This window comes from Equus asinus, chromosome 16, assembly GCF_041296235.1.
Source record: "Equus asinus isolate D_3611 breed Donkey chromosome 16, EquAss-T2T_v2, whole genome shotgun sequence".
NCBI lineage: Eukaryota > Metazoa > Chordata > Mammalia > Perissodactyla > Equidae > Equus > Equus asinus.
In genome coordinates, this window is record NC_091805.1 from 51,212,859 (window position 1) to 51,239,760 (window position 26,902).

General features: G+C 41.8%; 1 protein-coding gene across 12 annotated transcripts in view; it reads left to right on the plus strand.

Moving 5' to 3' along the window:
* PDE4DIP (phosphodiesterase 4D interacting protein) overlaps positions 1-26,902 on the plus strand; it is a 199,106-nt gene that overhangs the window by 69,854 nt on the left and 102,350 nt on the right. For all 12 annotated transcript variants that reach the window (XR_011494951.1, XR_011494952.1, XM_044749294.2 and 9 more), the window contains 4 exons: positions 18,415-18,491; positions 21,076-21,199; positions 21,382-21,557; positions 24,673-24,790. Coding sequence is in view for 10 of the 12 variants with exons in the window: in XM_044749294.2 (XP_044605229.2) it covers positions 18,415-18,491; positions 21,076-21,199; positions 21,382-21,557; positions 24,673-24,790 (495 nt within the window). In the remaining 2 variants the exon portion in view is untranslated. The remainder of the gene's footprint in view (positions 1-18,414; positions 18,492-21,075; positions 21,200-21,381; positions 21,558-24,672; positions 24,791-26,902) is intronic.

Here is a 26,902-nt window from a genome sequence, read left to right on the forward strand (position 1 = left end):
TGAAGTAGGGAGTTGCTTCTCTTCTCTCTGTCTCTCAGCTCCTCTGATGCCTTCTCAGTAAGGGAGGCACCCGCAGAGCTGAGAAGGCTTTAAAACCGCCAGCCTGTGTCAGGAAAATCTAGTGCTGTTACCAGGTAGCTGGAGTTATAATTAGCCCAGTTGCTAGGGAAAAACTGAGATTCTGTAAGGTTGGACTGCCAGAAACAGCTTTTCCTTACTGGATGAATTTGTTTGTTTGCAGGAACAAAGTGAATATGGATGGAGTGTTTTTAATGTGTTTTTGGAGAATTCAGTTTTTGCCCAGGGTGTGAAATACGTTAAAAGCAGAAAATAGGTTTGTGCTAGGGCTACTCAACATCTTATCTGTGGTAGGAGGAGTGGGCAAAATTCTGCTTTGATATTATGTGGATAGCCGGAAAGAGACTTATTTCACCTGAAGGAGGCAAATAAGAACATAGCATCATGGTTTAGAGCCACAGAGGGTGTTGGAGACAGTCTGTAGACCCCCTTCACTTTTTATGTGTGTGTGTGTAAGGAAGACAGATTGTCCCTGGGCTAACATCTGTGCCAATCTCCCTCTATGTTTTGTATGCGAGATGCTACCACAGTGTGGCCTGGCAAGCGGTGTGTAGGTCTGCACCTGGGATCCGAATCCTCGAACCCCAGGCCGCCGAAGCAGAGTGCGTGAACTTACCGCTACGCCACTGGGCCGGCCCCATCCCTTTCACTTTTTAAGAAAGCATTTTATTTTAAAATAAATTTAGACTTATAGGAAAGTTGCAAAAATAGTATAGAGAGTTCTTATATACCATTCATTCAGCTTTCTCTAATGAGTACGCCTTTCATTTTAAAGATAATGAGACTGAGGCCCAGAATGGGTAAATGACTTGCCTAAGGTCACACGACAAATTAATGGCCAAATTGAAACTAGAATCCAGGAGGTCTTGCTTCCTTTCCAGGCACTTTCAGTGACTTCCTCGATCTTCAACAAAATCAAGGAATTTCTATGCTTGTCAGAAGTTTAAACTTTTTTCCCTTTTGCCCTCCTGGGCTAAAATAGAATACGTAAAGCAGGAGCTAGAGTAAGTCACAGATAAATGATTCTGTACCCTGTGCCTCCTGCCAAAAGAAAATATTTAGTTCTTCAGCCTGCATGCCCCTTCCCCAGGAGCTTCATCTATATGTTCCTAAAAGCCACTGTGAACTTTTTTTTTGGCATTGCTTCCTCCTCTGGTCCTTGCCATCTCATCTAAGCAAGTTCAACTTCACAGAGAAATGAGGCTGTGTTGTACTTGGAGAAGACACAGCTTGGGGTCTGGTGCAAACTGGAAATGGGCCCGCCCTATCGTATTAAGTAGCAGCTAATCCACCCACACACCAAAAGACTGATCCGACTTGGTACATGCCGTTCTGTGGAGAGCTAAGTAATAGGTGGCTTTTTGCCAAGTAACTTTAGAAAGGACTGTCGGCTACGCTGGGCAGTTACCATCCCTATTATTTGGAAACTTGGCTTGAAGAGGTTGGGAGTCAAAGAAAGGCACAGGCTGCCCTGTAATGCCAGCTTTTCATCTCCCAACCTCATGCAAGTCCCCCCTGCCATGAAGGGCAGGAAGCCACATTTTTATGCACACAGGGTCTCAGAAAGCCCACATGGAGGCTTGAGAAGGAAGCCCTCCTCCGAGGCCCCTCAGGCAAGTGGAGGGAGGCTGCCATCCTGAAGGCCATGACCCGGAGCTGCAAGAGGAGAGTCCAGGCACTGGCTGAGGGCCAGAAGTAAGCAAGTCCTTCCAGGTCACTTTTTCTTGATGGGTTTCAGAGCTTCTCTCTGAGGCCACATGAGTGTCTTTCCCTCTCAGAGACTCTCTAATGGACCTCCCTGTTATCCAGATTCTCTCCAGTTAGGCTGAGTATCTACTCAATGCAAACATAAACCTTGTCCTGCCCACCTAGGACAACTCAATTGATGATAAGGTGTGTTGTCATGACTCTGCTCCAAAGTCAGGAACTCCTGAGTCCAGAGCTGGACCCTAGGGTCTTCCCAGCACACAAATCAAATGAAGGTAGTGAACCTCTGGGGCTCAGAGGAGCAGATCCCTTAGAGGTGAGGAGCAGTCTCTCTTCTAAGTCTGGTTCTTTCTCTCCGACCCCTTCCAGTCTGTGGGATTGTGAAGAAGCCGAGCTTGCTACCAGACCGTTTAGAGCCTTAGAGGACTGAGGCAGAGGCAGGATAATAATAACTGATCTTTGCCAGCTTCTGTGAAGCTGGGGGTGAGAACCATAGGGGTTCTGTTAGCTGTGGAAAGCTTGGTTATGTAGGACCACCTAAAGGGGCTTGCTTGAACTGCTCCAGCTAGAGGGTGGTGATGTCAAATAGAACTGGAACTCCACCTCAGGCTTTCTCTACCTTCTTTTGGCCCTCAGCTGCTGACTTCCTATTTTCTCCCTCCTCTCATTCCTCTCCTGTTTCCCCTACTTCTTCAAGGTGTCAGGGTATGTCATCAGTGCCTAAGGGTCTTGATATAAGATGGAGGAAAATAAATCGTCCTGAGGAAAACAGCCAGAGGACTTCTCTGTCCTTTCTAGGCTACTTGTCTTCAGGAGAGGTTTCTAGATCCAGGTCTTGTCCAAACTTCTGGTATCAGGATTCTCCCCACTCTTAGGCTCTTTCTGTCCTTTGTCACATATCCTTTCTCCTTTCCCCAATTTCACATATACACATGGAAAAGAAATGCTAAACGCTTCCTATTTAAACCCTGTGGAGGAGGAAATCCATTTAGTGTTTACTGTGTGCCGGGCACTATGCTGTGCATGTTATACATATTTAATCTCAACCACATAATAGCCCTATGAAGTTGGTGTCTTGTCCCCATTTTCGCGGACCAGCTTTTCCATTAATAGCCTCAGGGAGTGTACCTGGTGTCCCAGCGGCCCCATGGCCTAAATTCTTCGGTTAATAGCAAGGCCTTGGCACATTCTTTAGAATTTAAAGTTAGTCCCTCTTTCAAATGCAAACGATGTTTTTTAGTGAATAACTCTACATTGTGTTAGGGTTTGACTAAAGAGAAAGATCTCTAGTCAAGGATACCCATTTTCATAGTCGCTTTCGCTGAGATTGTGGCAGGAAGAAGGCGTTGTCTCATTGATGTATCTGCAGTAAAAGGTGGCATTGACCTCATTTTTACTTGTGAAACAGGTGCAAACTGCCACGTGGAATGTAATAGACACCAGGCTGTCCTTATCCCTGTGCACTGCCCTGTCAGACTTGTGCTGAGTCTGGCCTGAAGCTCCAGAAATTCAGAGGAAATTGGAAAGTACTCAAACCAAAATAAAAATTAGAAAATGAGGCTTATGAGAAGAGGGCAATGGAATTGGAATTTTCACTTTGGGGAAGCACAGGGTCAGAAGTAACCTAATAGATGTTAGGTACTTGAAGTCTCTGTGTGTGACAGATGGTCATTAGCTTTGCCCTGTTTCTGCTGAGAATACAAATAGATTGATCCTAGTTTAAACATAAGCATGAAGCCTCATTCATTTAAAAATACTTTTTGAGCACCTACTGTGTGCTAGGTGGAAGTGGTTGGAATGTAAATCAACAAAATAGAGAAACATTCCTACCCTCATGGAATTTATATTCTGGCATGAGGAGACAGACAATGAACAATAAACTTTATAAATAAATAAATATGTAGTCTGTTGGAAAGTGGTAAGTCCTCTTGGGGAAAAAAAAAAAGAAAAACATAAGAGTGGAGGGCAGGTTGCATATTTAAAAAGTGGTCAGGGGAGGCCACATTTAGAAAGTGATTTTAAAAGCATATGTGCATATTTATTATCTCACTGTTTATGTGGGCCAGTAATCCAGGCACAGCTTAGCTGAGTTCTCTGCTTAGGGTTTCACTGGGCTACAACCAAGGTATTGGCCAGGCTGAATTCTCATCTGGAGGCTTGACTGGGGAAGGATCTGCTTTTGAGCTCATGTGGGTTCTTGGCAGAATTCATTTCCTTGTGGTGGTAGGACTAAGGGTTCCAGCTTCTTGCTGGATGTTGGCTACAGGCTGCCCATAGTTCCTTGAAGCCACCTGCTTTTCCTTGTCAGGTAGGCTTTCTCCCCATGGCCACTTACTTCATCAAGTCAGCAAGGAGAGGCTCTAGAGCAAGGCTGCTAGCAAGACAGAGACTTAAAACTTAACATAGTCACAAATGTGACATTCCATCACCTTTGCCATATGCTATTGGGGAGAAGCAAGTTACACATCCTGCCCATACTCAAGGGGAGAGGATTACAGAAAAGCATGAACATGGGATCATGGACAGCCATGTTAGAATCTATCTACCATATGATCCTTCCCACTTTTTTTTTTTTTTTGGCAGAGATGGGATGGAAAGGGAAGTAAATAAACATGAGAGTGACTAATGGAGGAAGATTTGTTCCTAGGTTTTACCTTTAGAACATTAATAGCTCTCAAGGCTGACCTGAGACAATGAAAACATCCCAGATGGGTGGTCTCTGTGCTGAGCTCCTTGCTCACCCTTTGCACTTGGCTGTTTGCATTGCCACTTCCTTTATCATATCTGTTTTTCTTTTCATCTTTCTGTTTAAATCAACTTTACTAAGTGTATAGTTTGATGAATTTGAATAAATATATACATCCATGCAATAACCACCACACAATCAAGATTTAAAACATTTTCATCACCCGAAAAAGTTGCCATATGTCCCCGTGATACCAATTCTCTCATACCTCTGCCTGCAAGAAGCCATTGATCTGATTTCTGACTATAGTTTAGTTTTGTCTATTCTAGAATTTCATATAAATGGAATCATACAGTATAGATTCTCATCTTTGGCTTTTTTCACTTAGCATAATGATTTTGAGGATCATCCATGTCGTTTTTGTCAGTAGTTCATTGCTTGTCATTGCTGAATGGTATTCTGTTGTATGAATATAATGCAATTTGTTTATCCATTCACCTGTTGATGAATATATGGATTGTGTCCAGTGATTGGCTATTATGAATAAAGCCGCTATGAATATTCATATATAAGTCTTTATTTCTCTTGTGTAGATATCCAGTAGTGGAAATGTTCAGTCATGTAATAAGCATATATTTCAATTTATAAGATACTGCCAAACTGTTTTCCAAAGTGGGTATGCTACAGAAAATGATTTTTAAGCAACAACTTGAAGGAAATGAGGAAGTTAGCTAAACAGATAACTGGAGATAGAATATTCCAGGGAGAGAAAAAGAGAAAAGCCATGGGAGCTGAAGCAGCTTGAGAAAGGGCAAGAATGCTGGGAATGAGGCCCCAGAGGTAATGGGGCTGGTGTACCTCAGATAGGCCCTTATAGATAATTTTAAAGACTTCAGCTTTTCCTCTGATTGACAAGGGAAGCCATTGAAGGGTTTTGCACGGAGGAGTGCAGATTACAGCCCTATCTGACTTTGAAAAGATTATTGTGGTTACAGTATTGTGAATAGGCTGTAGAAAAGTGAGGGTAGAAGGCAGAAGGGCTATTAGGAAGCTATTGCAGTAATCCACAATCCACGTAGAACATGATGGCGATCAGACTAAGGTAGTAACAACTGATGTGAGGGTGAAGGTAGCACCAGCAGGATTTGCTGATGGACTGGATGTAGAATGTGAGAGAAAGAAAGGAATGAAGGAAGACTCCAAGGCTTTTGGCCTAAGTAACTGGAAGGATGGAGTTACCATAATTAAATAGGGAAGGATATGTATAGAGCTGGTTTGAGGGTGGAGAGTGGGTGTTTAATTTTGGACATTTTGTGTTTGAGAAATTTCTGGGACATTTCCAGTGGCAATCTCAAGTAAGCAGTTGAATATATAAGTCTAAAGTTCTGGGTGAAGGGTTGGGCTGGAGATGTAAATTTGGGAGTTGTAAGCATATAGATGACATTTAAAGTCATGAGACTGTATAAGATCACCAAGTGAGTTACATCTACCAAGGGGGAAGAGAAGAGGATCAAAGATTTAACCATGGGTCACTCTCACATTAATAGTTTGGGGAAAGGAGGAAGAACCAGCAAAGGAGATAGAAAAGCTGCAACTGGTGAAGTGGGAGGAAAGCCAAGAGTCAGGAGTCCTGGAAGTCAAATAAAGAAAGTGTATAATGGAAGAGGGAGGGATCAACCTTTTGAAATGCTGCTGCTAACTCCAGTAATGTGATGACTAAGAATTGACCTTTGGATTTTACAACATGAGTGTCATTAGTGATCTTGATTAGAGTAGCTTTGGTGGACTGGTGGAGGCAAAAGACTGATTGCAGTAGGTTTAACAAAAAAATCAGAGAAGAATTGGAGTCAATGAGTATGACTGATGATGTTGAGGAGTTTTGTTGCAAAGGAGAGTGAAGAAATGGGACGGTAAGGGTAAGGGGGTCCATAGAAGATTTTTAAAAAGATGGATGAATAATAGCTTGTTTGTATACCAGTAGAATTTTCCAATAGAAAATGAAATATTGATGGAGGGGAGAAGGGGAGACTTTCTGGATGTTATTTTTGAGAGGTAAAATAAGGCCTAAAGCGTAATGAAATGTTTGGCTTTAGATAGGAGCATGGATAATCAATCTGTGGTCACAAGTGAGAAGACAGCGTGTGAACATAGATGCTGGTAGATATGCAGATATGGTGGTAGGAGACTGTCAGAGTTTTCTTCTATTGTTTCAATATCCTCAGTGAGGCAGGAAGCAAGCTTTCTTCTCCCACTGTGTATTTTCAAACTTGTTCCTAGAGTGAGTCACTCTCCTTCATGTGTACTAATTCCTGCTGACACATCCTTGTTTACACCTGCAATGTCTGTATCCCTTTTCTCTGCTTATCCAAACCCTACTCAGGTTTCAGAGTCCAACTCGGATTCCTCCTGCTCAGGTGGGCCTTTCCTCATCACCACTGAGAGAAATCACCTTTCACTCTCTGTGCTCTTCCAGCAATTACAGTTCAGATACATTATTTGGCATGTGTTTAATCCCTGGCTGGCAATTATCTCTCCATGTATCTCTCCTTTAGATTATAAACACTTTGTGGGTTGGATTGATCTCAAACCTTCTCTGTGCCCTTCAACATAATCTTCAACATTGTTGAGCCCATAATAGAAACTCAGAAAGTTTGTGTGGATTGATTGCAAACACCCTAGAAGTTGCAAGTGGGGCTCATCTGTACCGAAAAGGTGGAAGGGGAGACCATGTTTCTATCCTTTGCTGTGTCCTCCACCTGAGAGGCCCAGAAGCTGTGCTTTCAAGCACCCTGCGTGAACTTCCAACTCTTCTTGGAGCTGAGCCATCTCTCCAAGAGAAAGGCCAGCAGAAGTAGGAAGCAGACAAATTGAGAAAAGGAACAGTGGAAGAAGAGGAAATTCTTGACAGTGAGAATTGTTTAAGTGTGGGTTGTTTTATTTTGAACAACATCCATTCCTTGGATAAATGTATAATCCTCTTCTACGTGTGGGACCCCTGCTAGCAATGGGGATATAATGGTGAGAAGATGGAGCAGGTCTCTGCCTTCCTGACACTTACAGTTTAGTGTCTGAACATTGTTTGAATAGTCCTGTGATCTGACTCCTATTCAGTGTCATGCTTATTATCACCCCCTAAGATAGTTCTGCTTCATTTATTGTTCGCTGGAGTCAGTTCTGTGTTTTGTTGGTTGATGAATGCCATCACCCCATAAAACTCTTAAAGGGGTTCTTATACCACAGGCTTAACTGTGATGCAGGTCAGGGCATGTCTTCGTGTAATGTGCTTAAGCTAGTAGATCTTTTGCCTAACATCTCATAAAGCAACGCTGTCCAACAGAAATATAATGCAAGTGACAGATGAAATTTAAAATTTTCTAGTGGCTATATTAAAAGAAAGTAAAAAGAAACGTGTAAAGTTAATGTTAATAATGTATTTAAAATATTAGCATTTCAGGGGCCATCCTGGTGGCACAGTGGTTAAGTTTGCGTGCTCTGCTCCAGCAGCCCAGGGTTTGTGGGTTCAGACCCCCGGCATGGACCTTCACACTGCTCATCAAGTTATGCTGCGGCAGGCGTCCCATATACAAAATGGAGGAAGACTGGCAACAGATGTTAGCTCAGGGCCACTCTTCCTCACCAATAAATAAATAAATAAATAAATAAATAGCTTTTCAATATGAAATCAGTCGTTAAAAATTGAGATTTTATGTTCTTTGGTTGTGGTTAGTCTTCAATCCAGTGTGTACTAAGTCTTTGACGTGCTTACAGCATATTTCAATTTGGACCAGTTACATCTCAAGGCTTCGATAGCTACATGTGGCTCGTGGCTGCCGTCCTGGATGGTGTAGCTGTAGACTCTGGTCTAAGTGTTGTCCCGGGTCGCAGATAGAGGTATAGCTTCAGAAGAGCTGCCTGATCATAGGACCTGGCTTCAGGACACAGCTAGGCTTTCAAGAGGAGTGACAGCCGGGTGTTGGAACTTAGACTCCAGTTTGTAATGTAAACTTCAATGTAAGAAAAACTATCCTGGACATTGTAGGACACCAATGAGTGGCTTTATCCTTTTTGGAGAATAGATCAAAGCACCAATATCAATCCAGAATTGAGAGCTGAATTTGGGGATAAATGTCAGATCATGTTAGATGTCACAGAGAATTTAAAATATTTAGTAGGCCATTAATTTTCTATGCACCAATTTATCTATAGAAAAATTAGTAGCTTTTTAGTTTATACTTTTAAACTCCACTTAGGCCCCGGTGCTATCCTTGCTGCCCCAAGAGAAGTCACAGAAAGCACAGGATGGTTGCCCTGAGCTCCAGCTCGTAAGTGCTGAGGGAAATAATCGTTCCGAGCATCCCTCTCAGCCCCTTCCATGGGGCTAGGTCCTGTCTCCACGCAAGGTGTCCTGGGGACTGCTGGGCTCCAGCCTCACACCCGGCTCTCACAGGAGGCCTGTACTTTGCTAAATTAAGCCCAGTCAGGCCTATTTGTAAACAGAGAGCCTCCAGCCAAGTGAGAGAGATTGTGCTGCAAAGGAATGTGCCGGGGAGAGGGGGAGAACCACTGAGATCATCGGTATTTATGTGTATGTTTTCACTTACCAGATCAACAGAGGCTTCTGGGACTCTACCAAGATTTTAACAGGGTGACTGAGAAGGCTTCAAGTTGGAAATCAGTGTGAACACCATGGAGTGTGTATACTGGGACCTCTGAGCTCAGAGTCTAAATAAAACAAGCCCAAGACACCTCATATTTTTCCCCATATTTTTAAATAGACTTTATTTTTTAGAGCAGTTTCAGGTTCACAGCAAAACTGAGCAGCAGGTACAGAGATTTCCCATATTGCGCCTGCCCTCCACCCCCACACGCACAGTCTCTCCCACCATCAAAATCCAAGGAAACCTCATGTTCATGTATCTTTTTCTCTTTTTGTGAGGAAGTTTCTCCCTGAGCTAACATCTGTGCCAATCTTCCTCTTTTTGCTTGAGGAAGATTGTCCCTGAGCTATCATCTATGCCAATCTTCCCCTATTTTGTGTGTGGGACACTGCCACAGCCTGGCTTGATGAGCAGTGTGTAGGTCCGTGCCCGGGATCTGAACATGCAAACCCCAGGCCAGTGAAGTGGAGTGTGCCAGTTTAACCACTGCGCTGCTGGGCTGGCCCCATTTATTCATTTATTTATTTTTTTGTGAGGAAGATTGTCCCTGACCTAACATCTATTGCTGACCTTCTTCTTTTGGCTTGAGGAAGATTGCTGCCGAGCTAACATCTGTGCCAATCTTCTTCTATTTTATGTGAGATGCCTCCACAAGGTGGCTTGACTAGCGGTGCTAGGTCCGTGCCTGGGATCCAAACCTGTGAACCCCAGGCTGCTGAAGTGGAGCGTGTGAACTTACCCACTATGCCACTGTGTAGGCCCCTAATCTATCTTTGCTTGGTTTCCTAAACTCAGGGTTGACCAGAAATAGCTCCCTCTCCTTACAATTCATGCATCTTACTGCCTTTGGGGAAATGAGTGTTTATTGAACATTTACTATGTATCAGGTATTTTCATTTACATCTCTTCATTTAATTTTCACAATATCCCTGAAAGGTAGCGATTGATGCTTGAAGGAACTAAAGCTTAGGTAAAGAGATTTACCTCTAGAGAATACAGAAGATGAAGTATGTGGAACATGTGAAACTGTAAAAAATGGCTAAATATCTGCACTTCATGTGATTCAATCAGTAGAATATCAGAGTTAGTATTTGAACCCAGGCTAGTTTAGTTCTAAAGTCTACACTCTTTCCATTATTCCATACCACTGCCCTAAGGACCAGATTCTTTATTTTCCCTTGGCAGTGCTGTAGTTTCAGATTTCTATCCCTCCTCACTAAAAGATTAGACTGGGTTGTTGAGAGGAAGGGCAACCCAAGGGATGACGTATCTTGCATTCGGTCTGCGGGTGTTTCTTTGGAGGCTGAAGCTGGGAATTACAGGATGGACCTGCATTGATTTGTGTATCTGCTGCTATTTATATCTGCCACCTGTGAGCATTGCCATACAGTGATCTGATTCTGGGTCTCTTCTGTTTATCACACTGTGCTATAAACAGCTGTTGAATTGCCGCCACCCCCCCCAACCCCCCCCCCCCCCCACCGACACCCGGCTGTAAATTCCCTAAGGACTGAGGTGGGGAATAACGATTATGTTTGCCTTGCTCTTTCTAGTACCCTCTTACAGTGCTTGCACATCCAGAGTAGGTGCTCAGTAAATATTTGATGAAAAAAACAAATGCTACTATTGCACAAGTCAGCTATCCTGTCCTCTGCCCAATGAATACCCTGTCTGTCTCTCATTCTGTCTGTCTCTCTCCCTCGCTCTCTCTCTCTCTCTCTCTCACACACACACACACACACACACACACGCCCTGTGTCTGTCCAAATACCTGGTCACCTTAGAACTAGTCCATGGCCTCAGTACTTTAGCAGGTGTGGATGTCTGTGTTTGTCTTCTCAAGGTAAACTGGGCTGGGAAGGGAATGGCATTGTTTTCAGACCTCTACTAAGGACTGACGTGGGTTGGGCTTGAAAGAGTGACTTGAAGAGAGGAGTGTTGCCATTTGGATGTGGATCCTTGTATTTTGTATTGTATAAACAGAAACTTTTCCACTTGGTTTTTTTCCATGTCTTTGAGGGGCTGGACACTAAAGCAGGCTCTGGCAGGAAGGTGCCTGGCCTTGTAGTCTTCTGGTTACCAAGGCTGAGGACACTGCCCTACTGTCCTTTCCCTGTCAATGAAGGCCATTTGTCACATGTTAGGGCAATCTGTGTGTCTAATTCGGGGCTTAACTGTACTAGTAGAAGACGGAGAACCTGAAATTTGTAGAAAGGCAAGGATTGTATTTCTGAATAAAATCTTTCCTCCACCCTAGGGTCTAAGGACTTTAATGTTTTGCATTTGAACATCTTCTGGCTAGACAGCTATATCAACATAGAAGATGAGCAATGCATGTGGTATTATAATTCTTATGGGCAAAAGGGAGAGGCTTTGATTAAAATTAATTGACTATATGAAAACATAAAGCTTTGAGGGCGACTAGTCTAATGTCACACAATTAGTTAATGACAGAGCCTAATACTTAGACCCATTAGGGTTCTATTTTGCTTTAAAAGTGGGTAAATGGAAAGAAACTTCATCTACAAAAGAACTCACTTGGAAGCTACTAAAATGTGTTTCTAGGGATTGTGAGGGATAAGCCCCTTGTGCCCTGGTCAGGACAGACAGATCTTATGAAAAGGAAGAGGATGCTGGAATCCTAAGCTGTATTGAGAATTCTAGTGACTGGAGTTGCCCTGGGGCAAGTTATTTTGTTACCACCCAAGATGGGGGGGGGGGGGTCATCCGCCAGCCGCAAGGCATGCCAATAGTGGAGAGGCAAGGTGGTAGGAGAGAAGGGGTTTTATTACAGCTTGCTAGCAAGGGGGAAGATGGCTGACTAATGTCCGAAAGACCCACCTTACAGAGCAAAGACTACAGGCCAGTTATCATAGGGTGCTGGTCTTCAGGTGAGGGAGGCATCTGGTGTCTGGTTGGGGCAGACATCTGGTCGTAGTTCTGAGAGTCTTTTGTTTTACTGGATGTGCATCAGAGACTGGAGCAACACCTTCTACCCTGATCTTTCAGTTGTCATTGATGATGGCTATCAGCATAGACTCTCTGCCCAGGGGTCATCACATTCCTAAGGAACTCAAAAGAACAAAGTTATCAACTTATACCAGCTGGGAGGGGCCATAAAAATCTACAGAGTATGTCTGGGTTAGGTAATCAGAGGTCATTCAAAGTTACAATATGGTTTCTGTTCCATAATATGGCTTCCCTTTGGCCAACCTTGTATTGAGCCAGTATCAGTTTCTCCTTTTTATGCCTCAGTTTTAGCAATCTTTTATCTTCATTGGGATAATAATATACCTCTTGGAGAAGATACCTCTCAGTTTAAAACAGAATAAGTCTTTTAAAGGCTTCAGAAAGAAAGCTCTTTGCACAGTCACACAGCGTTATCCTATCCCCCTTTTTACTCACTCACACATATTGTCATTCCACTTCTGCCTGCCCTTAGTCTGTTTTTTGGTTGGTTCACTCATTCAGTGCATTTACTGCGCACAGAGTTACACACAGAGCACATAGACCAAGGTATATGAGGGCCCCAGCTTAGTCACAGCTGCTAGTTATTTGAGTTAGTCACTGTGCTGGGTTCTTTACATAGGTTGTTTTATTTATTCCTCCCTACAACCCCTAAGGTAATTTTTCTAACCCCATTTTATAGATGAGGAAATTAGATTCTAAGAAGTTAAATAACTTACACAAAAAAGGTCACCCAGCTAGTAAGTGGCAGAAAGGCCTTTGGGGCTCTACTGTTCTGAGACCTGTGTCCCAGCCTCACAAAGCTAAAAGGGAAGGGCAAATCCGGCTAGTTCCACCACACCATCATTTTTCTGTCCCTAGGGAGTCTGTAATTTAAAAGGGTAAATAAGACATGTAGAAATGCAAAACCTTATATGATGTGTCAGTATTGAAGTACAAAAACAATGATGTTATGAAAAATCAGGGGCATAAGAAATGACTTTTAATTGGGGGGAGATAAAGTAAGTCTTCACAAGGGACATGGCAGTTAAAGATGAAGCGGAAGGGAGAACAATGACAAGGCACTGAGACAGCATAGGTTGTGTGTGGGAAATCCAGTTAGACTGGCAGAGTATGATGGGCGATAAACCTGGATAGGCAGGGTGAGGTCAAATTTAGACTCTATTATCAGACTCAGTTGTGTAAAACTTAATTGCTGTGCAGTTCAAAACCATTAAAAGTGTTTTGAATAAAGGGAGTAAACTTATCTCTGACTAAATTAGTAAACGTTTAAATGGTGGAGAGACTGAGGTTGGGGAGACCAGTGAGGAGACTATTTACTCTGATCCCAGTGAGAAAGAAGGAGTACCTCATAGCGTGCTAACCGTGTGGCTTGCTTGCAAGGAAGGGCAGGATTGGAAAGAGATTTTGAAATGCCCAGTGCTAATCTCTGTTAGAGAAACTTGAAGAGAACGTATAGTTTGCTCTGTAGTTCAGATGTAATAATAATGTTCCTATGTGCCAGACACTGTTCTAAGTGCATATGTGGTATGCAATATGTAGTAATTGTTGTCATTTAAGTATTATAACTTCCTAGAGCTTTTAAAAACATTTTCATAATAATTTAATTAAGGTAAAATTCACATACCATTATAACTCACCCCTTTATACAATTTAATGTACATGCCAATGTTTTTAGTCTATCCACAGAGTTGTGAAAATATTATAATTTTAGAACCTTTTCATCGCTGTGGAAAGAAACCCTAACCCATTAACCATCACTCCCCAGTTCCCTTCTCTCTCTCCAGCCTGAGTCAGCCACCAGTATACTTTATTTCTCTGTGGATTTGCCTGTTCTGGACATTTCATATAAATGGAATCATACAGTGTGTGGAACCACACAATGTGTGGTTCTATGTAACTGACTTCTTTCACTTAGCATGTTTTCAAGGTTCACTCATGTTGTAGCATGTATCATCCTTTCTAACAGCCAAATAATATTTAATTGTATGGATATATCACATTTTGTTTATCCATTCATCAATGGATGAAATTTTTAAAATTATTCTAGAACTTTGCTGTGTCAAATATTTATGCTTGAAATAAGTGAACTACTGAATGGCACTTGTACATTTGGATTGTATAGCAATTTCTATCTTAATACTGTATTTCCCTATCTACAATGACCTTTTCCACCCTTCTCTATCTTCCTCACCCATTAATTCTTCCCTGGGTTAGGCCATATCTGAATTTCCTCATCAATGATCGCCTTTAGCATTTTTCATCCATACCTTGGAATTTTCCTCTTGTCTCCTCAACTGGATTGCAAGCATACTGAGTGTAAGAAATCCATTCTAGACAACTTCCTTATTCCCCAGAGAACCTTTAAATTGCCTTTTGACACTGAGAAGGTTAAGTTGGAGGACAAGGGCCTACGAGTCTCAGCAGACCCATTAATGCTCCCTGGCTGTGGCCACGCTTTTTCAGTTTAAATGTCTCCCTCCTCCGCTCCTAGAAATGTCTTGTGGAATATTTGTGGGCGACAGTGTGACTATTATTGACCTAGTTAATATAATGAGTAATAATGCTTCTAATCTAGTGCCAAAAGGATTGATTTATTTTGCATTAAGATTTTTTTTTTAATTGGCTAGACAAATCCATTTCTCTTCTGTTTTTTGAACAGTAGTTTTTTAGGGTTCGCTGTGCCATGGCTTCTACTGGAGCAAAATTTTGGAAATCCTATTATTTTTAAAAGGGGTAGCCACATTGTGCATTATATGAGAGTGGATCAATTGATATAGGTAAAATTGGAGCATTGGATAGGAGCGAGGTAACTGGTCACTGCCCGTTGCTTTTAACCCAAATCTATGTTGAACTTTACAGTAAACACCAGGGTGGAAACCAATTCTGGAGAATCCTGTGTTGGATTGCTGTTAAAGCTCTGGTCTAGGGATGTTTCCTGAAACAACACAAGCTACCAGCATGGAGAGTCTGATTAAACACAGTTAATCTACAAACTCATCGCTAGCCCAGTCCTCTAGTTCTAGCTACTAACATTATGATGAAAGTTTATTGTATTTCACATTTAATTTCAACTTCATCCTTGAAACTTTTCCTTGAAGTAAATGGGTGAATACTCCTCTGGGGACATGGAGAAAATGAGATTCTCTCCTCCTCAGCCACCCTTTTCTTGAGTACTTACATTTCCTTAGAAATATTTTTTTGCACCAATCTTCTTCTACTTTGTATGTGGGATGCTGCCACAGCATGGCTTGATGAGTGGTGTGTAGGTCCACGCTGGAACCTGTGAACCCTGGGCCACCAAAGCGGAGCATGCGAACTTAACAACTATGCTGCCAGACCAGCTCCTTCTTAGAAACCTTGACAAAGCCTTGACGAGATTTGGTGATAAGATAAGCAAATGCAGCTAATTTGGAATCCACTTCAGCTATACTTGAAATTAACAATTTACATATGAATATTTACTATGGAGAGTGAATAAATGCGATAACCTAATAGAGAATGGAGAAATGTTGTAAACTATGCAGTGACTTTCCTGCAGGAAGAAGTTACAGAAGGGTTAGACTTTAATGCTGTAAATTGGTACCCACTTGCATTTCCATGTGGTAAGATTTTGTAGCACCCATGAAATTACTTTGATCCACTAGAATAATTGATCATAAGGTTTAGGATCTACTCTTGTGGAGATGAAACTATTTTAGCAGTTCTGTGTGAGACTCATACACTTTATTGTCTATTGGATTGAATAGACATAATGCTAAAGCCTAGAGAAGTAATTCTATTTTTTTTTTAATCTTTCCTCTTGTTTTTTTCTTTCCTTTCCCCTCTTTTCTGCTTATCTCAGAAGGATAAAGCTAATGTGAAGAATGTTCAGATTGGGTGTGTATTTGTATGCAGGTGCCTTGCATAGCCCACCTTTGGTGTAATAATTTTCTTTCCTTTCTATGACCTAATATTAGTTTAGCATGTGATTATGGCTAAGAACTTCAGCTATCCTAGTCTGACAGGGTAAATTGTTATTTTTATCATTAATAAAAGTAACATTTTTTGAATGCTTACTGCATGCCAGGCGCTGTGCAATGTGCTTTTTGTGCATTATTTCATTTATTATTCTTAATGTCCTTAAAAGATAGGTACCATAATGACCCCACCTTGATAGATGAGGAGATTGAGGCTTCTAGAGAGGACAGGTGACTTGCCAAGTTCTCTTCTCACCTTTAAGGCCTGTGCTCTTGACCATTATACTTACTGTGTCCATCTGTGTTCTCTCAAGAGTTGACTTAATGCAGCATGTTGCCTAATTCTGTAATTTACCACATTCTAATAAATCAGGCAAAAATTGGCAGTGTTTCCTGAGCTGGTCTCGGGCTGAAGTGCTGAAGCAAAAGTAGAATGCTGGGTTCAATTATTGCTTTTATCCTAGAGGAACCCTTCTGTGTTTCAATTTCCTGTTCTTTAAAGTGAAGGACCTGCAACACATAAATGCGAAGATCTTCAAATCTGTGAGTCTTTCACTAAATTAATTCAAGAACTGACTTCATTTTGCTATCTAGGATTTAGAATAGATAGAGCTCACATAATTTACATCCTCCATTTTTCCTCCCTCCAGCTTTAAATATTTTTCCTGGTGGCGCTGAAGTGGCACAGCTAGCCTGGGAATGAAGGAGAAGCGAAGGAAGGTTGTTGAGCAGCTGTGTGTAAGGCAGGGTTCTAGGTGAATTGTGTGCATTATTTCATTTAATCCTCACAAAGTCCCCTGTGGAATAGACATTATTATCTTCATTAAAAAAAGAAAGCAACCACCCATATCTTTGAGAAAACTGAGGCTCCTATGATGAAGTCCCTAACGTAGCATTGATAAAGTTCTTCCTGCTTCATGCTGTGTTAGGGACTTCATCAGGGAAGGGACTAATTCCCCTCTGTGCACTCAGCTCTAAGCCTAGATAAAGTAAATCCCTCAACTAACATGTAGACTCCCCCTTTAAGTACCCCCACACCTGCTCCTCGTTTTCTGTTCCCTATTCTAGTTAATAGTATGCATTACCACCCAGAAATCTCAGCATCAGCTTTGCTCCACTCTCTGGTTAGTCTGAATCTCTCACAAATCAGCAGGCCCTATGGATTCCACCTCTGAAATGTCTTTTGAGTCTCTCTCCCTGTACCTCTTTGGCCTCAGACAGTCTCCATCCCTATTCTGGTTGGTTGCCTCCTGACTCATCCATATTCTTCGCATCCGCCATGAATTCTTTCCTCAACACAGACCTGATCATGGCAATATTTTGCCTAAAACTCCCTGATGAGTTCTTGTTCTCTACTGATTACTATTTGGTCTTCTTAGCATGACTTTCACAAACTAGTTGTAAGCTATTTTCTATACTGATTTCCACTCCTCACCACACACCAGGCCACTTAATCTGTCCTAGGTCCTTCATGCATGACATCTCACCAAATCTTTGTCCATACTTTACTTCACTTGGGATTTTTATTTTTTTATAGATTGGGACCTGAGCTAACAACTGTTGCCAAGCTTCTTTTTTCTTTTCCTTCTGCTTTTTCTCCCCAAATACCCCCAGTATATAGTTGTATATTTTTTTAGTTGTGGGTCCTTCTAGTTGTGGCATGTGGGAGGCTGCCTCAGCATGGCCTGATGAGCAGTGCCATGTCTGCACCAGGGATCTAAACCGGTGAAACCCTGGGCCATCGAAGAGGAACACATGAACTTAACTACTTGGCCACGGGGCCAGCCCCAACTTGGGATAATTTTGTTTCCTTTTTCTATTTGTCAAAATTTTACTTGTTGGTGCTTCACCTCAATAAAAAATAAATTGTTCCCTTCATAGATTTATCATCAGAAGCCATTTTATGAAAGTCCAATTTTATGATAAAGGCAGCGTATGATTTTCAAAAATGTCCACAACATTAATATCTTTAAATAACTAAATCCCCAGGTATATTTAAACTGCAATTCAATGTATGGCAATTTGGTTTTCAGGAACAGACCTAAGTTCGTAAGAAAAAATTATTTTTATATGTACCCTGTCCTCTAGTGCTTTAGTGAGCGAACAGGTTTGGGCAGTGTCATCATCCAGGGTCAATGAGGAAAAGGTTGGGAGAATGGATAAGTAGCTTGGGGGAAATCCTGAGGCTGTACAGTTCGTTCATCCTTCTCTGGGTTACTGATCCATCTGAATCCCCATTTATGTCAAGGGCCGTGAAGATGGCTGAGATGAGATGAGAAGCTATGGACTCAAAACTCAAACCTGTTTCCAGGATAGAGGGTCTGTGGCAGCTGATGATTAATGCCTGTGTGCTTTTCAGAACATCGAGCTGAAGGTTGAAGTAGAGAGCCTGAAACGAGAACTCCAGGACAAGAAACAGCATCTGGATAAAACATGGTGAGCTGCAGTTTGAGCTGGTTGAATTCTTGGTCCTTTCCAAGTTTGGACCTTTCCCAGGTCCCTTCTGGCTCATTAATCTGAAAGCAATAGATTTGGAACCAAATTCCTTAACCTTAAATCTGGCGTTTGAATACTGTCTCCAACTGAGGAGCTGAAACAAAATGCTTTCTTTCCCTTAAGTCTAGTAATAAGTCTGAGAGACTTTGCCATGGGTTGGTACTTTCACAAGACCTAATGTTATACTTTTCCTATTCAACGGTCTTATAATAACATCAAGGGCTGACATGGAATTTGGGGAAAATGGGCACTCTCATACATTGCTGGTGAGAATGTGAATTGTGGCAACATTTTTGGTAGGTACTACCTACCAAAGTAAAAAATAAGCATTTCCTTTGATCAAATAATCCCTAGAAGAAATCTATTTCTCATAAATAAAAGTACAAATATGGAAGGAGAAGTGTATAAGGATGTTTACTGCATGAATATTTGTAATGGCAAAAACTAGAAACAACTATCCATCAATAGGGCAATGGTTGAAGACGTTTTGATATAACCATACCATGGAATATTACGTAGTCATTAAAAAGAGTGAATTAGCTATATATTATTATCCTGGTGAGAAGTCCCTGATAGACTAAGTAAGGGGGAAAAGTCCTGAGTGATGTTTATAGTATAAGCCCCTTTGGGTAAAGATAAACAGTCCTCTCTGTGTGTACGTGTGTTTGCTTGATTATGCACCAAAAAAAGCTGGAGGGTTACATACTTAACTTTTTAACATTACTTTATCAGAGGAGTGAGACTGGAGTTTGTGATGGGGAGAAGACTAGATTTTTTTTCTTTATATACTTTTGTGTTGTTAAACTGGTTACTTTTATAATTTATGGTTTTTATAATTTAAAAAAGTTTTTAAGGACAAGTATTATTAAAATTGTTACTAAAAATAATTTTCAGATTATATCCTGGGATGAGTATACATTCCATCTCATCTGGCATCCCTTCTATCTCTATAATATTTCATGTTATTAGGAGACAGTCCAGTGAGATCAGAATACTCAAAAACAGATTCATTTACACACAATATGTTGGTATTACTAAATACTTACTAAGGCGTTAAGTGAGCTAATAGATTTTAAGAAAACTTATAATAAAAATTGAGTAATTTTGAGAATTGTGTAATGCTTTTGAAAATTTTTTTATGTCATTTCGACTTTTAATTAGGTGGCATTATCCTATTTTTAGAAATGAGAAAACTAAGGTACAGAGTATTAAAGTCCTCTCAAATGAATGGCAGAGCCCACATCTTCTGGCATCAAATTCAAGGCTCTTCTGACTTTACAACAGCTGTAGCCTATTCAGTCAGGCATTCCTGGCTAACTGAGGTACTCAGAAAATGTATAACTTCCATTCTCAAGATATGGTCGTTAGCTGTTCTATTTATCAAGGAATATGGAGTCAAAGTGAAAGTTAATGATTCCTGAGGTCTGCCTATTGGGAGTCTTGGGTTATTCTCTTGACTTGTGTCCCTTTTATGACTGACACCCTTCTACTCCTAAAGGCTGTATAATGCCACAGGAGCTCAAGATAAATATAGCCTCTGGGACAGTGCTGAGTAGTGTCCACCATAACCAATGAAACCTGTAATCTTTAGGGAAGCTGCATTTGGTCTCCATGGACACAAACTTCTGGGGCAAATCTTAAAGTATTACTGGGCTTTAGAGCAGCTTTGATTTATCATGAGCCTGTGAAGGTTCTATATTGTTCTCTGCCCTGAGATCAAGAAGATGGCCCGTGGTTCTCAACAAATGTCTTAAAACAGGAATAAAACAAAACCGGAATTAAGATCATTCAGCACTTGATACTGCACCAAAATTTCTAATCCTCAAACATCCAAGGGCAGCTGTTGTTAGCTATAAATAAGCTGGTGACACCTTACCCGCTTCGTGCTAGTGCCTGGACATTCATTCCTAAGAACATCAGAGAAGCAAAGCTGGGCCAGGACCCTGTGCTTCTATAGATTAAATGTCTGCTCTCTTCATGGACCATGGGAAAACTGGATAGGACTCTGAATAGATAGCCCAGATTCAAGACAATCTATAGGTTAGTGGCTGTAAAAGAGGAGAGCATTTCTGTGGCTGTCCAAATGGGTATTCCATCCCAACAACCTAAATAGAAGGATCACTTTAAATTCAAATAGCAAGAACGACAGGGAACCAGCAAAGCACTCTGGGAGATCAATCTAACTGGAAGAGTCCAGGAACAGATGATAGTGAACATGAGTGTAGTGTTCTGAACCATTTGATGACTACCTGCCTTCCAAATGAAAGATCTCCTCTGGAAGCTATGGCATTAACGAAGCCTCTAGGGAGTCAAGTCTGTTCTGATGGACAAGCAACAGAAACCTGGAGTTGCTGAAAGATTATCTGGAAAGGTTGGAAAGAGCAGTTCCACAAATAACTGCAGAGAAAAAAAGCCTTCATTTTTCTTCTTACCTGTGTGACTCTGAATTACTGAAACGACCTTAATGGGTCCACTTGCTAAATTATGTGACGGGCTCTGAGTGGCTGCCGCTCTATGGTTTTAGGGCTGATGTGGAGAATCTCAACAGCCATAATGAAGCTGAGCTCCGGCGCCAGTTTGAGGAGAGACAACAGGAAACGGAGCATGTTTACGAGCTCCTGGAGAACAAGATCCAGCTTCTGCAGGAGGTGAGTAGGAGTTGCAGGGGTCCACAGAGTCTTCTTTTACCTCTTTCCCTACCACTCTGCCTCCTGGCGTTCCCCTTTTCTCTCCCCACTTTCCTTCTTAAACTTATCAAGAGTCCCTGTGTTTCAGGGCTCCTAACTTGGGTGGGGACTTTGCAGCCTCTCGGTTTTTGTTCTTTTTGCAGGAATCCAGACTAGCAAAGAATGAAGCCGTGCGGATGGCAGCTCTGGTGGAAGCAGAGAAAGAGTGTAACCTGGAGCTTTCGGAGAGACTGAAGGGAGTCAGCACGGAAAGGGAGGATGCACCAGGAGACCGAGCCAAGCCGGATCAACACATGGAGGCCCTGGCCCAGAGAGACAGGTAGGTGCCTTTGGTGCTCTACCTGTCACTTTCTTTTGTCTGTTCTCGAGGCTTTGAGAGCATATAGCAGCTGCACTGTTCCTTTTTAAGGACTTACCCTGGGCCTTCACCATTTTCAAGACTTTATGGCTCCCACATCAAAGAATTTCTTTTTAGGGTTCAGTCTTCAATTGTATCCATTAACAGAACTCAACTGTGGACAATCAGGAGGCTTCAGTAGGTATAAGCAGAACAACGGTCAGATGGTGGCAAGCAGGAGATGTGGATTCTCTTCCGTACTCTTATTGAGTACCTGCCACATGCCAGACACTGGGCTAAGCACTAAGGTTACAGAGAAGAAAGACCCAGCTCCTCTCATCTAGAAACATGTTAGGTGATTTTAATAAGTTCTCTGATAGAAGTAACAAGCTATACTCTGGGGACATCTAGGCTTGTAATCTATTCCATACTAAAAGAGCAAGGTGCCATTGAATGTTTCCTGGAGGAGGTGAAATCTGAGCTGAGTTTTGACTAGTGAATAGGAGTTAGAAGAAACAGCATAGGAAGTGGGTGGGGAAGGGAAGTGTTCTGTGCAGAAGGAGAAACCGTGGAGGGGAGACACAGGGAAGGGCATATTTCGAGACCTGCAAATAGTTCTACAGAACTAGAGCAGACGGGCCAGGGAAGACTAGTGAGAGGTTGAGCTGCCCTGAGAATAGAGGTCTGATCGTGCCAGCTTTGTTTGCCATCATAAGGAACTTGAATGTTCTCCTAAGGGCACTTGGGCAGTTGCCGAGACCACCCCTGTCTGGGTTACTGCAGCACCTTCCTATTCTCTTTACTTCCAGTCTTGCTCTTTTCCATTTCATCCCAATCTAACAATTCAGAGCTGTTTTGAAGTGGAAAATTCAACAATATCAAATTGACAAATAATTTAGCCTCTTAGATGCATGACACTACACTGGCATAAAAAGTCTTTAGTGATTTTTAGCTGAATAGGTGAAAAACACACAATATACACACGATGACCTACGTGAGCTTCTTGAGACACAAATCTGATCATGTTATTGAAGAGCCGTTTAAAAACTCTTCACCATCTTCAGGAGAGATCCATTCTCCTTAGCATGGACGTCAAAGCCTTTTATGATCTGACCCCTGATTTCTCCCAGACTCATCCCCCACCACGACCCCATCACACTTCAGTGATGCTGGACAAGTAATAATAATGATGACTGAGGCTTGTTGAGCAATTACTACACAGTGAGCCGAGTACTTCACATTCTTGTTTAATTCTCCTAACCATCCCATGAGATAGGGGTTATTACATTTTGTAAATGAAGGAACTGGTATTTAGAGACTTATGTAACATGGTTTCAGGCTTTGCTGGAATCCAAACCCTGAGGCCTCACTGCTCCAAAAGCCTAAAGTGCTATGTCAGGTCTCTAGAGTTTTGCTCGTGCTCTTTCTTCTATGGGAAACATCTGTCTTTTTCCCTCCTGGCAAACTCCTCTTCCTTCCTCAAAACTCACTAAGGCATCAGTCGTCACTTCTGTGAAGGCTTTTGTGACAGCAGAATTAAGTCTCTCTCTTGCTGCTTTGTTTTATATATGCATCCATTATTGCACACTTCTCAGGGTGGTGGTGTATTTTCTTTCAGATCTTCCCTGCTAGATTCCCTGAGACTCTATCTCATCTCTGTATCCTAATAAACACTTATTAAACTAAAGGGAAAAAAAAGAACAGAAAACATATGTGTACCTGACAAATAAATTGAGGGAGTTCATATCAGATGGCCTTCAACAGCTTTGTAAAGTAGGAGAGCAGATCATCTGTAGAGACCGAGGGTCAAAGGGATGAGTGAGGTGAGCCTTGAGAATAGTAGAGACGTTCTAGCACAGATCCCATGGGGAATTTGATATAGAGGCCACATTCATCATCATGGTTATCATTACAGCCTGTATTTGTATAATGTTTTTAAGTTTTTAAAGTTCTTTCTCATCCCCAAATCTTAGCTGATCCTCATACCCTAAGTGAATTTGTAATTTGCCTATGAGATTCCTACTTGATTTTCTGGTACCCTTTACCTTTCTGCCAAACTATTTTCCTCCCAAGGTGCTATCATTATCTTACACACTTACACAGGAATAATAACAATTGGAAACATTTCATCTAGGACCAGCACGTTTTCTAAGGAAAGGTGTCTCCAGTACTCTAAGACTTACAAGAAACAGCAAGATATGCCTTGCACATAGTAGATGAGGAATAACTGTTGATTTGAACAAATGGTTTGCATACTTCAGCACAGCATGCACAGTCTTCTACAACTTAATCCTGGTCCAAATTTCCAGCCTCTTCTCCAGCCATTTTCTCTTTCCTCCAGTCTTTCCCTCTTTCCCCTTCCAGTGACTCTTCCCCAAATATATTGTATCTTCATGCCTATTCCTTTGTTCACGCTCCTCCCTCCAAGCCTGGAAGATAACCCAGGCTTCATAATCGCTTCTGCTACACTTCTCCCAGACTCTTCCAGGTCAAATGAATCACTTCTTCTTTATCTTTCTTCCTACAACTCCATGCAGCCCCAATGTACTATATGGTATATCCCTCTGGAATGGTAGCACATATTACATTCTATTACTGTTATTTGTTTATATATAGCTGTCTTCCCACTCCCCAAACCCTTGGCACACACACCAAAAGAATTTAAGTTTCTACAGAGCAGAGATTGTGCCTCTTCCAACTTTATATTCCCAGTACCTGGTAGAGGGTATTGAGTGTACATAATGGTTACCCAATAATTGTTTCTTGAATGGAACAACAATTACAACAACAACAAAAAACACAACTTCTGAGCCCTTATTCCAAGAGTTACGTGCCTATGGTTGATGGATCCATAGCTTGGCTTCAGGAGGTCTATGAACCCAGTTACAATGTAAGCAAAAAGTCATTTGTGTGTATATTTGGCGGCTGGGGCAGAGAATACATGGCTTACTGAAGAAAAGTATCAAAGAGTTCAGTGACCCAAAAAGTACTCTAGTGGACCATGCAGTCTTTGGAGTGGGCTGAAATATAAAGATAATAATGGTATCCTGACTATGATTGTTGTTCTTACTTTTTTTTTTTTTTTTTTTTGCTACAGAAGAATTGAAGAACTGAGTCAGAGCCTGGCTGCCCAGGAGAAGCTTGTAGAACAGCTATCTCAAGAGAAGCAACAACTGCTACATCTGTTGGAGGAGCCAACTAGCATGGAAGTGCAGGTGAGGTTTGGGCTGTGCTTCCTGAGGCTCTTACTTCATGCTTTCACGAGCCCTACTTCTTTCTATATGTAAGTGTATTGGTTATCCATTACAGTAATGCACTGCTTAACAACAGCATTACATTCTGAGAAGTGAGTCAGGCGATTTGTGGTTGTGCGAACATCATAGTGTACTTACACAAACCTAGCTGGTACAGCCTACTACACACACAGGCTCTTTGGTACTAACCTATGGGACCACTGTCGTATATGCCATCCATCATTGACTGAAACATCATTATGTGGTGTGTGACTATACTGTGTAACAAACTACTAGGAACTTAGGTGTTTAAAGCAACAGACATTTGTTTGTCCACAGTTCCTGTGTGTCAGAAGTCCAGGCATGCCTTAGCTGGGTTTTTTGCTCAGGGCCTGACAAGTCTGAAATCAAGGTGTCAGCCAGGCTGCTTTCTTATCTGGAGCCTCACTGAGGGAATGATCTGCTTCTAAGCTCCCTCAGGATTTTGGAAGAATTTATTTCTCTGTGGCTGTAGAAGTTATGGCAGCTTGCTTTTTCACAGCCAGCAGTGGTGAGAGAGAGAAAAAGAGTATCTGTTGCTTCTCTCACCTCCAGACAGTCTTTTAAGGGGCTTACCTGATTAAGTCAGGCCCACCAGCATACTATCCGTTTTGATTAACTTAAATTCAACTGAGTAGAGACCTTAATTACATCTGCAACATTCCTTAACTTTTGCCATATAACATAGCATAACTATGTAGTGGTATTCCTTCACCTTTGCCATATTCTATTGATTAGAAGCGAGTTACAGGTCCCACCCACACTCAAAGGGTGGGGATTATGCAAAGGTGTGGATACCAGGGGCTGGGGATCATGGGGGCCATCTTAGAATTCTGCCTACCACACTGAGTGGTTTATAACTATACAGAACATGGAATGTGGTTTTAATATTGAAGAGGGAACCCTCACTGCTGTGAAAATAATTGCATCGATGGATATTGTAGTTCTTGGAGGTTACCTCACAGGGATCTCCCCTCCTCCACTCAACTTTTAATTTACTAAAAAGATACTTTCTAAAGGAACTCTAAGAATATGCCTGTGTTTCAACAATATAGACAATTACCAGGTATTCTTACAGGTCTTAGACCAGTGATAAAGCAAAACGTGCACAGTTTAATTTATTGGCTCACAGATACAAAGGTTGGAGTCAGGATAGAAAGAGCAGTGAGAAGAATGTTTAAAGTGGTGCTTCCCAACCTTTCCTGTGTCACAGTACAAATAGCAAATGATAACATTTATAAGGTGTAGTGGTAAATGGGTGGAGCTTCTCACTTGGAGAGGGCCAGCCTGGGTGCCTAGGCCACAATGAGGGCAGAGGAAATCACTACCTTGGCCACACTTGTAATCCTCTTGGACGTGGCTCCATTTTGGTTGGAAAGCTCTGGTTAACAAACTCAGGCAATGATGTGTATGCGTGTAATTTGACAGAGATGAGTAAAAATTAAAGTTCATAGGCTTTTTCCAAGATACCTATTGAGATATATGGAAGGTTTCTGAAAGGACTCTTGAAAAGATTCCACAACATTTTTTAATTAGAAAGAACTTGGCTGGGAATTGGGAGAATTGGGTTTCTATCCTGATTCTTTCTTTCTTAACTTGTGACTATGGACACACCACTTCTCACCTTCCATATGTATAAAATGGGAAAATTAGCCTGAAGAATCTCCAAAGTGTCCTATAGTTCTGGCATTCTATTATAATGAGTCCAGCATCATTGGAAAAAGTCTATAGTCCCCGAGGTGAGCACTTTGAAAGGCATATTACTCAGGTAAATTCTGAAATAAAATCACCCTATTGCTCTAGTTTTTTTTTTTTAAAGATTGACACCTGAGCCAATGCCTGTTGCCAATCTTTTTTCTTTCTTCTTCTTCTTCTCTCCAAACCCCCCGCCCCCGCCAACCCAGTACATAGTTGTATATTCTAGTCACAGGTCCTTCTAGTTGTGCTATGTGGGATGCTGCCTCAGCATGGCCTGATGAGTGGTGCTAGGTCTGTGCCCAGGATTTGAACTTGCTAAATCCCGGGCCGCCAAAGTGGAGTGTGCAAACTTAACCA